The 17,085-nt window shown below is 35.0% G+C and overlaps 1 protein-coding gene across 8 annotated transcripts in view; it reads left to right on the top strand.

Annotated features, from left to right (window-relative positions):
* Positions 1–851: 851 nt before the first annotated feature.
* The window catches only part of C9H11orf65 (chromosome 9 C11orf65 homolog), a 134,106-nt gene continuing 117,872 nt past the window's right edge, over positions 852–17,085 (top strand). For 6 of the 8 annotated variants that reach the window (XM_057552162.1, XM_057552167.1, XM_057552168.1 and 3 more), the window contains exon 1: positions 852–930. In XM_057552162.1, the coding sequence (XP_057408145.1) occupies positions 907–930 (24 nt within the window). In that variant the 5' untranslated portion in view covers positions 852–906. The remainder of the gene's footprint in view (positions 931–17,085) is intronic. The other 2 variants (XM_057552163.1, XM_057552166.1) reach the window with 1 other exon arrangement.

A 17,085-nucleotide genomic window follows, 5' to 3' on the forward strand; every position in this document is an offset into this window, starting at 1 on the left:
GATTTGTGATAATAATTTTAAAGAACTCTGGAAACTCAGTGAGTCAATGAGTTAGCCTATAGGGAATTTCTTCTGTACAATTCTGTATTATGTAGGGAGGATTTTCTTCAGCTGTTTTTTTTCCCCCAGACGTTAATCTTCCTTACAAACTAATTGTATTACTTGCATGAGCATAGGAGGAAAATAGCAGAACCGGGCAGTTTCTGAGCAAGATTATCTGACATTGCAATAAGTGACAAACTAAAACAGGGCCAAGTGTGAGACATCTGGAATTCAAGCAAATCAAACTTGCTTTAGATCTGCATATTTGTATAATTTAAAGTTATCTAGGAATTCATTTAAGAGGTCATCTGTTTTCACTTAAAAATTGGTTTAGGCTTTACCAGCTAAAGAGCTTAAATTTAGAAGTAGCATTGGACTGCAGTCACGTGTCTCTTATTCTTTGATCCTGCGCAGGATGTCTCAAAAAGCTAGACGGGTCAGTTCTTTTATTTACAAACGAATAAATTAATCCAGTAGAAAGGATTGCACCACACTTCTCCAACATCTTTAAAGTCCTTGGTTGAAGCAACCGGACGTTATAAAATATTGAGCCCAGCTTCGCAGAAAGTCCCTTCGGTTTCCCTCCCGTCCCAAACCCTTTGCCTCAAAGCCACTGACAGCCGCTGTGAGAGCTTCTAAGAGGTCCAACCACGTTCACATTCCCCGATTTTGGATCTCTGGGACTCGGAAAGGTCGGGGGCGCACCAAAGCTCGGAGCCGAGGGGCGTGGCCAAGGGGCGGGACGAACGGGGCCGGACCAAGCCCCGCCTAACAAAGCGGAACTAGATTTACGTCATTTCTGTCTGCGGCGTTACCTGGGGCAGAAGTGGAGTTCAGGCCAGCGGCGATGGGCAAGTGAAGGGAATGGTGTCTCCTCCCCCTCAGCCGGTACTGCTCCTACTCGTCTTGCCTCTGTGGCCGCTGGGTCTGAGCTTTCTCTGGTTCAGTGTGTTGACGGCCCCAGGTCCTTAAGGTCCCCGCCCTATCCAGCCCTCTTAATGAAGTTTCGTTTCTCTGAAGCCCCCATTGGGCACCTAGCCTCTCGTTTAAAATCTTGGCCAGGATAAACCCCTTCCCCCGCGTTTCCTCTCCTCGCCCTCAGTGAACTCGCGTCCCTCTGGTTGAAAAGAGCTCCCGGCCCATCCTTCGCGCTCTTAGTGCCCCACTCACCGCGCAGATACTGTCTCGTCCACCTTCAGGCCGAGCGGGAAATACTTAACCTACCTCACGTGTTTTTCTGGACTTTTTCTGTTCGATTCATGAAATGGTTTTCCGTCTTTTCATTTCATTATTTAGAGATGGAAAGGGCAAAATCGTTTTTAAGGAGGAGGCTAAGCAGTATTTTTACCTCTTCCGCTCTTGGTATAAAGGACCACGGAAGAAAAGGAAAAGCGAAATTACAAAATTGATAAAGATCGCGAAACACATTTGTTTACTCAATAAAACAGTAGGAGAAACAAAATGGGAAGCATAGGTTCTAATCCCAGCAAATTAATTTTAATTCTATTTTCAAACTTTTAAATAAGTAAATGGAACTTAGATTTCAAAGACTTACCTTGTAATCTTTTTCTCATGAAGCCTGAATAGATCAGCGGAGCCATGATCTATTATAATAAAAGTTTTTGAATTGGGATAGATAAAAATCTTATCTCTGAATCTGCAAGTGGAACCCGGATGTAAAATCCTCATGACCTGAACAGTGGCTTGATAGTACTTTTTAGTATCTTAGAATTTCTGAAGTGTTTTCACATTAATTTATTTGGAGCCTCATAATAACCATATGACATCAGTATTGTTTTTTATTTAAGGCCAGCAACTGTCCCTACCCCCTTTTCTTCTCTGGACCTTGTCCTTTTAAACTACTCGAAAGACTTTACCCTTCATAGCTAGCAACATCTTAATGTGCCTTAATGTCTCCCATATTTTAAAAAATTTCTTGAATCCATTCCCTCCTTCCAGCAAATAACCCTTATCTCTGCTCCCTGACAGCACTCCAAAGAACCATTTACATATTCACTGTCTCAGCGTTCCCACTTCCTCAACACAGGCTTTCTTCCTTGCTGCTCCAATAAGCAACTTTAGTTGGCCAAATCTAATTCTTTATCCTCCATTTACTTGACTCTCCACAATTGAGCACTTCTCTTTCTTGAAATGTGTGGAACTTTATCATTCCTCAGTAATGTGACTCATTTCTGAGTCAGGTAATAATTTTGAATACTGGAAAATATTTCATCACTATTTTGTGCTATTCGTAGTGTAATGGTGACATGCGGAATTAGTCTGCGTTAACATTTTCAAATGCTACTATCTTAAATCTCGACAACCAACAAAACAATAAATCAAGCCCTGATTTGTAACGTTTGTCAATTTCTATAATATAAATACTCCCACACTGGCCAATTTCAAGCTACCAACATGCCTCAGGAACTGGAAAGATATGTGCAGTAGTGCGCCATGATATAGTTTCCACCATACAGATGCCAGTAGATAATATGCAGAGACCAGTAGTTCTCAGCCTTGGGTGACTTTGCTCCCCAGGGGACATTTGGCAATGTCTGGAGATATTTTCGGTTGTCACAACTGTGCTACTGCATCTGGTGAGTAGAAGGCAGGGATTCTGCTAAACATCCTATTGTGCACAGAACAACCCTCACAACAAAGAACCCAGCCCAGAACATCAATGGGTCACTGTTGAGGAACCCTGCAATAAAAATAAATAACCACAAGAAAATAAATAGTAGTAAAAAATAGTGTAAGAGAGGAAAAATTTTTTTTCTGTACTCTCAGGTTTGGTGCTTGGAGCCTGCAAATTAAACTGACAAAATACAGATTAACAGGAGAAAAGACATACAAATTTTATTTGATGTTAATATTTTAATTTTACATATATACAGGAAAGGAAGTGAAAACCCAAAGGGGTGCTTAGCCCTTGGAGCTTGTATATTATTTTAACAAAAGGTGATAAATTTGTGAAGTGACAAGACAAAGGGAAAGAGCTTTGGGTTTCTAGAGGTGGTAAATTGTGGGAGGGTAAATATTTGGGGAAAACTCATGGAGGGTAAGGGTTATTTAAGTAAGGCTGGCTTGTGCAGACCCATCTCAGTGCCAGTGATAATGGTTATTTTGTCTCCAGTGATAATGGTTATTTTTCTCCTCCTGGTATGGGAGAGAAGAGGGGGAACACCTTCACACAGGGAAATGTATGTCCTGCTTTTAGGCAGATAAAGGGAGGATAGAGAGCTTTTCCTACATATGCTATTTCTCAATTGCATTAAGCTCAAAATAATCCTTATGCCGAAGTAGCATATTTTGGGGTGGTATATTCGGATCCCCTTCAATAGTAAAGTAATTAGTAAGTGATGAGTCTTGAGTGTGTATTACCTTTATTTTATTTAATTGTAAGCTTAAATAATTCAATTTTAAAATAATGACTGTGTTTAAAAACTAACTCACAAAATTCTCAAAAATTTAAAATTTGGCTCTACTGAACCAAGTCAGCTCTAGTATATTGCCAAACCATGCCAGTCAATTTCCCATATAATTATAGTCGCTCCTGCCTATTTCTTTTACCTTACCTCCCACTCTTCTGTCTCTTCTCTGCGCTCCAATGGCACAGTTTTCTTCCTTTCTACCACTTCAACACACCAAGCTCCTTATCTCAAGGCATTTTTATCTTTTGTTCCCTGTGCCTGGAGCCCTCTTCTACCATTTTCCCATGGTTCCCTCTGTGCATCATGAAAAGTAGTGTCTCCTAATTAGAGAGGCCTTCCTTGGCTGTTTGTACTAAAATACCCCTTGGTCATTCTTTATTCCTACTCTTATCTTCATTGCACATGCACTTCTTTTGGTTTCTACAGCCATATTTTAAATAACATATTATTCTACTTATTCTTGATTTCTTTTTTTTCTTATTTTTTAAATTAATTTTTATTGGAGTATAGTTGATTTACAGTGTTGTGTTAGTTTCTGCTAATAAAGTGAATCAAAGTGAATCAGTTATACATATACATATATCCACTCTTTTAGATTCTTTTCCCATATACATCATTACAGAGTACTGAGTAGAGTTCCCTGTGCTATACAATAGGTTCTTGCTAGTTATCTATTTTATATATAGTGTGTATATGTCAGTCTTGATTTCTTTTAGATTTGGCTGTTTTCTGGTAGCCTCTTAAAATATAAAATGAGAATTTAGCTCTCTTACACCAACCATATGTACTTATCTATTTGAATAGGGGAAGGAGAAGCTAAGACAAATAGCTTATTACAGATAACTGTTTAATAAACTGCTCTTTGAAAATTGAACATCATAATATGAAACATTTTCCATGTCAATGTGTACATTTACAGCATCACTTTTAATATTCTCACAGGATTCTATTTTATGGAAGCATCATAATTTATTTAACCAATTTTCTATTCAGTCAGCCAGCAAATATTATTTATTGATCACCTACTCTTGGCCTACAATTGGGAATGTTTTGGGGAAAATTATGTAATTTGCATGAATTAACACTAATGGTATCTTGTGCTATCATACACACACACACACACACTCACATATGTTGCTTTATACCTTCGATCACTAAGCATTGATAACGGGTAAAACTCACATAAAGTTAATTATTAGAAAGCATATTAAAGACCCACAATAAATATGTCCCATTTTGTCCCAATGGGACAAAAATATCCCATTTATGTTTAGTTTTTCACTTTTGTAAAATCTAGAAGTTATGCACTCTCATAGAATGCTTATAGGTGTAAACTGATTAACATTTTTGAGGACAATTGGCTGTGTCAAAATTTTAGTGTGCATACTCTACTCTTTTTTTATGAAGTTATGTATACCTGAGCTACATACACATCATAGAAACAAAATCACACAGTATAAAAGAATATACCAAAATTAAATCTCCTTTTCATTCCTAAATCCAGTCCCTTAGTCCCCCTGGTCCCTCCCCAGAGACAATCAGCAGTTTTCTTATATCCCCTTTCAGAGAGAGTCAATGCAAATATATATATGCATACCTTTTCTCATAACATTTCCACTTCTAAAAATCCATCCAACAGAAATAATTGCACATGTACAAAAATATATGTATAAAGGATATTCACTTTGTAATTGTAATAGCAAAAAAACAATAGAAACAATTTGAATGTCCAATAATAAAGAGTAAATAAATTATGACATGTCTATACTTAGAAATACTGTGCAACTATAAAAAGAATGAGGAAGAGCTATATGTATTAACATGGAAAATCTCCAACATATATTGTTACGTAAAGAAAGCAGAAAATATGTATCGTTTCATCACATTAATGCAAATAAACAATCCTCTATGGTATGTGTGTGTATATGTATATATACATATATATAGTCCAAATTTAAATATATAAGAAGAGAGCTGGAAGAATCACACACCTATTAATAGAGATAAAGATAACCTTTGAACAGAGGACTGGGCTAGAAGAAATGGGGAATGGGGGATTTTCGCTTTTTACTCTATAGTACTATATTGTTTGAAATTTTTACTGCAAGAATGTATATGTGTATTATTTACATAATAACTTTTAGAGTAGATAAATCTAGGTAATGCTATGGATAATTTTGGATTTTAAGCAGAAATGAAATGTTAAATAAGGAATGATATTTATATATTTTTCTAATGCTGTTTAAATATTGCCCTGTTTCTATGGTTATTTGTGAATAACCAGGTAACAGTGTTCTGTATGTTGAACAATGCAAAAGAACATGGACAGAAAAACAAAGTAATGGATTGAAGTGACCACCATGTTTCAAAATTCAGTATAATTATTTTTCTATTTTTTCCTCACATTTGAAAATTAAAATTTTGATACGATTTTTAGTTATGATAAATCTCAGATAGCAAGGTTTTCTTCTGTGTTTATCCCTTTTAATGATAGAAGTAGTGACAGTGTCCTTAAAAATTATTAAAATTATTAAAACTGATTATCACACTATTTACAAAGAAAATAACATCTTTTAAGTACCAAATATCATTCCTACTATTATTTATGCTAATAGTTATTTATAAGTTATGAGAGCTTATAATGTTCAGTTATGTTATTTTTTATCCAGAATAATGCATGTGAATAGTTCTTATATTTGAAAATAGTTTATTTGAAGAGAAATAAAAAAGTCACAGAGCATTTTTTTCATAGAGCATTTTCTCCTTACTCTTAAAAATTTCAATTTTTAAAACTCAACAATATACACAGTTAGGAAGAAAACATCTTTAGTTTTAAGCCTCCATGTAAGTTTAAACATCAAAAGAGAAAAACAATTTAAATAAAATATGTAAATAGGTTTTTCTTTCATTTTTCCTTATAAATGACATATCTTTTAGACAGTTTTTCTGTTTGGTCTCTGTCTCTCTAAATATAATGCACATATTAGTAGATGTGTGTTATATATACAGTCCTAAATACTTCAGGACTTTGGGATTTGTTAATCCTTTTAAATTTAGCATTTTACAAGTAACGGTTCAGAATTTTTTAATTTTAAATAAAATTATATTCACTTAGTTTGGACTATGATAAAGCATCTCAGAACCATGTTGCTACTGCAAGTGTAATGAGTGACATTTATACGATGAAGTATTAATAACTTTGAGATTAAGTAAAATCCATGTTTCTCTCTGTGTTCAGTATAGGGCCTTTTTTCCCCTTTTCTTTTTTTTGACCATTGGAGACTTGTGTCCTTTATAAGGTAAACTCAGAGACTTGTGAAATTGAAAGTCTCTTTGGAGTTAATTTATTACAGTGCTTTTATTTACAAGCAATGAAATGGAAGCCAAAAGATGTTAAGCTATTTGTCCATGGTTATGTTAAGTAGCGCTGTGAACTAAAACTAAAATACATCTTCAGTCTTTCAGTTCAGTAGTCTTCCTTCCCTGATTATGTGTAAGAAAACTACCAAAAACAACAGGTTGCTTGCAAATCTTATGTATACCTTGTATTTCCTCTCATTATGTATACTGGAAAATGAACATAATTCCTGTATTAATTTATATAACCTAAATAAACAAAATTCTTGCATTACACTTTTCTGATAGCACTGGGACAATATTGGAAAGGTTTAATTATTTGACCTACTCAATCATTCAATTTTGGATAAGATCCTTTTTAGGATGATAAATGTTTAAGCAGCATAAATAAGAATTTAGCTTACTCCAGTTTATTTGTGTAGTAAAATACATATAAGATGAAATTTATCATCTTAACCATTATTAAGTGTACAGTTCAGTGGTATTAAATACATTCATAATGTTGTACAACTATTGCCACCATCCATCTCCAGAACTCTTTTCATCTTGAAATTCTATACCCATTAAACAATAACCCTCCATACCCCCTCCAAACTCCCGGCACCTCCATTCTTTCTGTCTCTATGATTTTGACTACTATAAGTATTTCATATAAAGGGAATCATACACTATCTGGGTTATTTTTTTGGGACTGTTTTTCTTTCACTTAGCATAATGTCCTCAAGGTTCTTCTATGTTATATCATATGTCCAACTTCCCTCCTTTTAATGGAAGAATAATATTCCATTGTACGTATATATTACATTTTGTTTATCCATTAATTGTTAATGGATACGTGGTTTTCCACATTTACCTATTGTTAAAAATGCTACTATGAACATGGGTGTACAGATATCTCTCTTAGAGACCCTACTTTCAATTCTTCCAGGGAAATACCCAGATGTGAATTACTAGATCATATGGTAATTCTATTTTTAGGTTTTTGAGGAATCACCATATTTTTTTCCATAGTGGTTGTACCATTTTTTATTGCTGCTAGCAGTGCACAAGGGTTCCAGGTTCTCCACATCCTTATCAACACTTTTTTGTAGTAATCATCATAATGGGCGTGAGGTGTTACCTCATTGCGGTTTTGATTTGCATTTCCCTCATGATTAATGATGTTGAGCATCCTTTCATATGATTATTGGCCATTTGTATGTCTTCTTTGGAGCAATGTCTATTCAAGTCCTTTCACATTTTAAAATCAGATTGATTGTTTTTTGTTTTTGTTGTGGTTGTTGAGTTTTAGGAGTTCTCCAAGTATTATGGATATTAATCCTTTGTCAGATATATGATTTGAAAATATTTTCTCCCATTCTCTGATTTGCTTTTTTACTCTGTTAATGGTGTCTTTTGATGCACAGAATGCTTAACTTTCATGAAGTTCACTTTGTCTGTTTTTTTTCTTCCATCGTCTTGTGCCTTTGGTGCATTGCCAAATGCAATGTCGTGAAGATTTTGCCCTATGTTTTCTTTGAAGAGGTTTATGGTTTTAGGTTACATTTGTTTTTGATCTATTTTGAGTTAAATTTTGTGTATGATGATTGATAAAGATCAAATTTCATTCTTTTGCATGTAAATATTCAGTTTTCTCAGCACCATTTATTGAAAAGACTGTCTTTTCCTCCATTGAATTATCTTGGCATCCTCAATAAAAATCATTTCACCACATATGGGAGAGTATATTTTTGGGTTCTGTATCCTATTCCATTGATCTAATGTTTGTCCTTATGCCAGTGCCACATTGTTTTTGAATACTGTAGCTTTGCTGGAAGTTTTGAAATCAGGAAGTGTGAGTTCTCCAGCTTTGTTCTTCTTTTTCCAGATTGTTTTGACTATTCTTGGTCCCTTGAGATTCCATATAAATTTTAGGATGGGTTTTTCCATTTCTGCAAAAAAATGTCATTGGGATTTTGATAGAGATTGCACTGAATCTGTAGATTGTTTTGGGTAGTTTTGACATCTCAACAAAGTTAAGTTTTCCAATCCATGAACATGGGATGTATTTCCATTTATTTATGTCTTCTTTAATTTCATTCAGCAATGTTTTGTAGTTTTCAATGGACAGATATTTCACTTCCTTGGTAAAGTTAATGCCTAAGTATTTTATTCTATTTGATGCTATTGTAAATAGGACTGCTATTGTAATTTCCTTTCTAGATTGTTCATTGTTAGTGTATAGAAATGCAACTGATTTTTATGTGCTGACTTTGTATCCTGCTACTTTGCTGAATTCATTTACTAGTTCTAAAAGGGCTTTTTGGTTTTTGGTTTTTGGGGTTTTTATGGTGGAATTGTTAAGGTTTTGTACATATAAGATGATGTTATCTGTGAACAGAGATAATTTTACTTCTTCCTTTCCAGTTTGGTGCCTTGTATTTCTCTCTCTTGACAAATTACTTTGACTAGAATTTTGAGTATTATGTTGAATAGAAGTGGCAAAAGTGGATATCCTTGCCTTATTCCTGATTTCAGAGTAAAAGCTTTCAGTCTTTCACCATTGAGTATAATGTACACTGTGGAATTTTCATTTATGACTTTTATGTTGAGCTAGTTTCCTTCTATTCCAAGTTTATTGAGTGTTATTATCATGAAAGAGTGCTGAATTTTATCAAATGCATTTCCTGTATCAATTGAGATAATCATGTATGTTTTTTCCTTACTTCTGTTAATGTTTTATATTATATTGATTGATTTTTTAACACAATCTAATAGGAAAAATAGATAAATAAATGAAATTAATAAAGCTTCAGTAGCCTACAGGAAATACAATACTTAATATCTGAGGTGTGGTCAGGTCAATACTAGTTGAGATCCTAAGAGTATGCCTAGTAGTAGACACAGTCCCTATATCACATGTTAATTCAGATCCTACTTGAGGCAGACGTTATAGGACTTCATCTTAAGACTTCCATTACATTACTTTCTGATTTGTATATTTTTCTACTAATTGAAGACTCAGAGATTACATCTTGTCACATGACAACCATCAGATGGAATAATCCAATGTTCTAAGTGAAAATTCACACATTTCCCTTTTTAAAAAAATTCAACTTATCTAAGCTGAAAAAAAGAAAAATCCAAAAGTGATTAACCTATTTCGCCCACCCTTCACTGTCTCTCCACCTCTGGAGGTTACCAGTCTGTTCTCTGTATCTATAAGCTTGGTTTTCTATTTACTTATTTTTCTGTTTTTCTTTTTTTTTTTTAGATTTCATATATAAGAGATATCATAAGGTATTTATCCTTCTCTGTCTGACTTATTTCACTTAGCATAATGCCCTGAGGTCTGTACATGTTGTCACAAATAGCAAAATTTTCTTATTACTTTATGGCTGAGTTATATTCCATTGTGTATATATTCCACATCTTCTTTATCCATTCATCAATCTGTGGGACACTCAGGTTGTTTCCATATACCACTGAACTGTTTGGCTATTGTAAATAATGCTGCAATGAACATGGGGTGTATATATCTTTAAGAGTTAGTGTTTTCATTTTCTTCAGGTAAATACCTAGAAGTAACATTGCTGGATCATATGGTAGTTATATTTTTATTTTTTTCAGGAAACTTCACACTGTTTTCCATAGTGACTGCACAAATTTACATTCCTACCAGCAGTGCATAAGGGTTCCCTTTTCTCCACATCCTCACCAACACTTGTTATTTCTAGTCTTTTTTATAATAGCCATTCTAACAGATGTAAGGTGATATCTCATTGTGGTTTTGATTTACATTTCCCTGATGATTAAGGATGTAGAACATCTTTTCATGTACCTGTTGGCCACCTGTATGTCTTCTTTGGGAGAATGTCTATTCAGATCTTCTGCCCATTTTTAAATTGGATTGTTTGTTTTCTATTGCATTGTATGAGTTTTTAAACATATTTTGGATTTTAGCCCCTGATCGGATATATGATTTGCAAATATTTTCTCCCATTCAGTAGTTTGCCTTTTCATTTTGTTGATGGTTTCCTTTGCTGTGCAGAAGCTTTTAGTTTAATATAGTCCCACTTGTTTATTTTTGCGTTTTTTGCTTTTGCTTTTGGTGTCATATTCAAAAGTCATTGCCAAAACCTATGTCAAGGAGATTATCACCTTTGTTTTCTTCCAGGAGTTTTATGGTTCAGGTCCTATGTTCAAATTTTTAATCCATTTTGAGTTAATTTTTCTGTATGGTGTAACATAGTGGTCCAGTTTCATTCTTCTGCATGTTGCTGTCCAATTTTCCCTGCACCACTTATTGAAAAGACTCTTCTTCCCCCATTGTATATTCTTGTCTCCTTTATCATAAATTAATTGATTATATATGTGTGGGTTTGTTTCTGTATTGTCTATTCTATTCCATTGATCTGTGTTTCTGTTTTTTTATGCCAGTACCATGCTGTTTTAATTATTATAGCTTTTAAATATAATTCAAAATCAGGGAACATGATGCCTCCAGCTTTGTTCTTCTTTCTCAAGATTGCTTTGGCTAATAGGAGTCTTTCATGGTTCCATACAAATTTTAGGATTGTTTGTTCTATTTCCGTAAAAAATGCCATTGGAATTTTGATAGGGATTAGATTGAATCTGTAGATTGCTTTAGGAAGTATTGACATTTTAATAATATTAATTCTTTTAATCCATGAGCATGGAATGGTTTTCCATTTATTTGTGTCTTTAATGTCTTTCATTAATGTCTTGTAATTTTCAATACACAGGTCATTCACGTCCTTGGTTAAACTTTTAAATTATTTATTTATTTATTTGGCTGCGCCGGGTCTTAGTTGCAGCATGTGGCATCTTTAGCTGTGGCATGTGAACTCTTAGTTGAGATATATGGGATCTAGCTCCCTGACCAGGGATCGAACCTGGGCCCCCTACATTGAGAGTGCAGTGCCTTAGCCCATGGACCACCAGGGAAGTCTCCTCCTTGGTTAAATTTATTCTTAGATATTTTATTCTTTTTGACACAATTGTAAATGGAATTGTTTTCTTAATTTCTCTATCTGATAGTTCATTATTAGTGTATAGAAATGCAACAGATTTTGTATGTTTGCTTTGCATCCTGCAGCTTTACTGAATTCGTTTATTAGTTCTAACAGTTTTTTGGTGGAGTCTTTAGGGTTTTCTGTATATAATATCATATAATATCATGTCATCTATATGAAGGGACAGTGTTACTTCTTCCTCTCCAATTGGATACCTTTCATTTCTTTTTCTTGCTTAAATGCTCTGGTTAGGACTTTCAATGCTATGCTGAATAAAACTGGTGACTGTGGGCATGCTTGTTTTGTTCCTGATCTTTAATGAAATGCTATCAGCATTTAACTATTGAGTATAATGTTAGCTGTGGGCTTGGATGACCTTTATAATGTTGAGATACGTTCCCCTCTATACTGGATTTGTTGAGAGCATTGATTGATTTTTGTATCTTGAACCATCCTTGCATTCCAAGAATAGATCCAGCTTGTTCATTGTGGTAATAATTTTAATATGCTGCTGTATTCTGTTTGCTAGTATTTTGTTGAGGATTTTTGCATCAATGTTCATAGGGATATTGGTCTGTAGTTTTCTCTTCCTGTAGTGTCTTTGCCTGGCTTTGGTATCAGGATAAAGCTGGCCTCATAGAATGAGTTAGGAAGTGTACCCTCCTCTTCAATTTTTTGGAAAAGCTTGAGAAGGATTGGCATTTCTTCTTTCAAAGTTTGCTAAAATTCACTAGTGAAGCCATCAGGTCACGAACTTTTATTTGTCAGGAGATTTTTTATTACTGATTCAGTCTTTTTACTAGATGCAAAAAAAGCATTTGATAAAATTCAACATCCATTCATGATAAAAACTCTCATCAAAGTGGGTATAGAGGGAAGGTATATCAACATTATAAATGTTAGTTGCATCAAACCCACAGCAGGCACCATACTCAATGGTGACAAAGCTGAAAGTCTTCCCACTAAATTCAAGAATAAGACAAGGGTGCACACTCTTACCACTATGATCTAACATAGTATTGAAGTCCTAGCCACAACAATCAGACAAGAAAAAGAAATTAAAAGTAGGGAAGAGGTAAAACTGTCACTGTTGTGTTTTTTTTTAACATCTTTATTGGAGTATAATTGCCTTACAATGATGTGTTAGTTTCTGCTTTATAACAAAGTGAATCACTTATACATATACATATATCCCCATATCTCCTCCCTCTTGTGTCACCCTCCCAGCCTCGCTATCCCACCCCTCTAAGTGGTCACAAAGCACCAAGTTGGTCTCCCTGTGGTATGCGGCTTCTTCTCACTAGCTATCTATTTTACATTTGGTAGTATATATAAGTCCATGACACTCTCTCACTTCGTCCCAGCTTCCCCTTCCCCTTCCCCATGTCCTCAAGTCCATTCTCTACGTCTCCATCTTTATTCCTCTCCTGCCCCTACGTTTCTTCAGAACCTTTTTTTTTTTTTTTTTTTTTAGATTCCATATATATGTGTTAGCATACGGTATTTGTTTTTCTCTTTCTGACTTACTTCACTCTGTATGACACACTCTCGGTCCATCCACCTCACTACAAATAACTCAATTTCGTTTCTTTTTATGGCTGAGTAATATTCCATTGTATATATGTGCCACATCTTCTTTATCCATTCACCTGTCAGTGGACACTTAGGTTGCTTCCATGTCCTGGCTATTGTAAATTGAGCTGTAGTGAACACTGTGGTACATATCTCATTTTGAATTATGGTTTTCTCAGGGTATATGCCCAGTACTGGGATTGCTGTGTCATATGGTAGTTCTATTTTTAGTTTTATAAGGAACCTCCATACTGTTCTCTATAGTAGCAGTATCAATTAACATTCCCACCAACAGTGCAAGAGGGTTCCCTTTTCTCCACACCCTCTCTAGCATTTATTGTTTGGAGATTTTTTGATGATGGCCATTCTGACTGGTGTGAGGTGATACCTCATTGTAGTTTTGATTTGCATTTCTCTAATGATTAGTGATGTTAAGCATTCTTTCATGTGTTTGTTGGCAATCTGTATATCTTCTTTGGAGAAATGTCTATTTAGGTCTTCTGCCCATTTTTGGATTGAGTAGTTTGTTTTTTTGATATTGAGCTGCATGAGCTGCTTGTAAATTTAGGAGATTAATCCTTTGTCAGTTGCTTCAATTGCACATATTTTCTTCCATTCTGAGGGTTGTCTTTTTGTCTTGCTTATGGATTCCTTTGCTGTGCAAAAGCTTTGAAGTTTCATTAGGTCCCATTTGTTTATTTTTGTTTTTATTTCCATTTCTACAGGAGGTGGGTCAAAAATGATCTTGCTGTGATTTATGTAATAGAGTGTTCTGCCTATGTTTTCCTCTAAGAGTTTTATAGCTTTATAGACCTTACATTTAGGTCTTTAATCCATTTTGAGTTTATTTTTGTGTATGGTGTTACGGAGTGTTCTAAGTTCATTCTTTTACATGTAGCTGTCTAGTTTTCCCAGCACCACTTATTGAAGAGGCTGTCTTTTCTCTATTGAATATTCTTGCCTCCTTTATCAAAAATAAGGGGACCATATGTATGTGGGTTTACCTCTGGGCTTTCTATCCTGTTCCATTGATCTGTATTTCTGTTTTTGTGCCAGTACCATACTGTCGTGATTACTGTAACGTTGTAGTATAGTCTGAAGTCCAGGAGCCTGATTCCTCCAGCTCTGTTTTTCTTTCTCAATATTGCTTTGGCTATTCGGGGTCTTTGTGTTTCCAAACAAATTGTGAAACGTTTTGTTCTAGTTCTGTGAAAAATGTCATTGGTAGTTTGATAGGGATTGCAGTGAATCTGTAGATTGCTTTGGGTAGTATAGTCATTTTCATAATGTTGAGTCTTCCAATCCAAGAACATGGTATATCTCTCCATCTGTTTGTATCACCTTTATTTTCTTTCATCAGTGTCTTCTACTTTTCTGCACACAGGTCATTTGTCTCCTTAGGTAGGTTTATTGCTGGGTATTTTATTCTTTTTGTTGCAATGGTAAATGGGAGTGTTTCCTTAATTTCTCTTGCAGATTTTTCATCATTATTGTATAGAAATGCAAGAGATTTCTGTGCATTAATTTTGTATCCTGCTACTTTACCAAATTCATTGATTAGCTCTAGTAGTTTTCTCGGAGCATCTTTAGGATTCTCTTTGTATAGTATCATGTCATCTGCAAACAGTGACAGCTTTACTTCTTCTTTTCCGATTTGGATTCCTTTTATTTCTTTTTCTTCTCTGATTGCCGTGGCTAGGACTTCCAAAACTATGTTGAATAATAATGGTGAGAGGGGCAACCTTGTCTTGTTCCTGAGCTTAGAGGAAATGGTTTCAGTTTTTCATCATTGAGAACAATGTTTGCTGTGGGTTTGTCATATATGGCTTTATTATGCTGAGGTAAGTTCCCTCTATGCCTACTTTCTGGAGGATTTTTATCATAAATGGGTGTTGAATTTTGTCAAAAGCTTTTTCTGCATCTCTTGAGATGATCATATGGTTTTTATCCTTCAATTTGTTAATATGGTGTATCACATTGATTGATTTGTGTAACTGAAGAATCCTTGCATTCCTGGGATAAACCCCACTTGATCATGGTGTATGATCCTTTTAATGTGCTGTTGGATTCTGTTTGCTAGCATTTTATTGAGGATTTTTACATCTATGTTCATCAGTGATATTGGTCTGTGGTTTTCTTTTTCTGTGACATCTTTGTCTGGTTTTGGTATCAGGATGATGGTGGCCTTCGTAGAATGAGTTTGGGAGTGTTCCTCCCTCTGCTATATTTTGGAAGAGTTTGAGAAGGATAGGTGTTAGCTCTTCTCTAAATGTTTGATAGAATTCCCCTGCAAAGCCATCTGGTCCTGGGTTTTTGTTTGTTGGAAGATTTTTAATCACAGTCTCACTTTCAGTGCTTGTGATTTGTCTGTTTATATTTTCTATTTCTTACTGGTAACATCTCGAAGGTTGTGCTTTTCTAAGAATTTGTCCATTTCTTTCTTTTTTTTTTTTTAAATTTTATTTATTTATTTATTTATTTATGGCTGTGTTGGGTCTTCGTTTCTGTGTGAGGGCTTTCTCTAGTTGCAGCAAGTGGGGGCCACTCTTCATCGCGGTGCGTGGGCCTCTCACTATCGCTTCCTCTCTTGTTACGGAGCAGAGGCTCCAGAGGCACAGGCTCAGCAATTGTGGCTCACGGGCCTAGCTGCTCCGCGGCATGTGGGATCTTCCCAGACCAGGGCTCAAACCCGTGTCCCCTGCATTGGCAGGCAGATTCTCAACCACTGTGCCTACAGGGAAGCCCTGTCCATTTCTTTCTGGTTGTCCAATTTATTGGCATATAGTTGCTTGTAGTAATCTCTCATGATCCTTTGTATTTCTACAGTGTTAGCTGTTACTTTTTTTCATTTCTAATTCTATTGATTTGAGTCTTCTCCTTTTTTTTCTTGATAAGTTTGGCTAATCGTTTATCAATTGTGTTTATCTTCTCAAAGAACAACCTTTTAGTTTTATTGATCTTTGCTCTTGTTTCCTTCATTTCTTTTTCATTTATTTCTGATCTGATCTTTATGATTTCTTTCCTTCTGCTAACTTTGGGGGGTGTCTGTTCTTCTTTCTCTAATTGCTTTGGGTGTAAGGTTAGGTTGTTTCTTTGAGATGTCTCTTGTTTCTTGAGGTAGGATTGTATTGCTATAAACTTCCCTCTTAAAACTGCTTTTGCTGCATCCCATAGGTTTTGGGTTGTCGTCTTTTCATTGTCATTTGTTTCTAGGTATTTTTTTATTTTCTGTTTGATTTTTTCAGTGATCTCTTGGCTATTTAGTAGTGTATTGTGTAGCCTCCAAGTGTTTGTATTTTTTAGAGATATTTTCCTGTAATTGATATCTAGTCTCATAGCATTGTGATCGGAAAGGATACTTGATATGATTTCAATTTTCTTAAATTTACCAAGACTTGATGTGTGACTCAAGATATGATCTATCCTGGAGAATGTTCCATGAGCACTTGAGATGAAAGTGTATTCTGTTGTTTTTGGATGGAATGTCCTATAAATATTAATTAAGTCCATCCTGTTTAATGTATCATTTAAAGCTTGTGTTTCCTTTTTTATTTTCATTTTAGATGATCTGTCCATTGGTGAAAGTGGAGTGTTAAAGTCCCCTACTATGATTGTGTTAAAGTCAATTTCCCCTTTTATGGTTGTTAGCATTTGCCTTATGTATTGAG

This window comes from Balaenoptera acutorostrata, chromosome 9, assembly GCF_949987535.1.
Source record: "Balaenoptera acutorostrata chromosome 9, mBalAcu1.1, whole genome shotgun sequence".
Classification (NCBI taxonomy): domain Eukaryota; kingdom Metazoa; phylum Chordata; class Mammalia; order Artiodactyla; family Balaenopteridae; genus Balaenoptera; species Balaenoptera acutorostrata.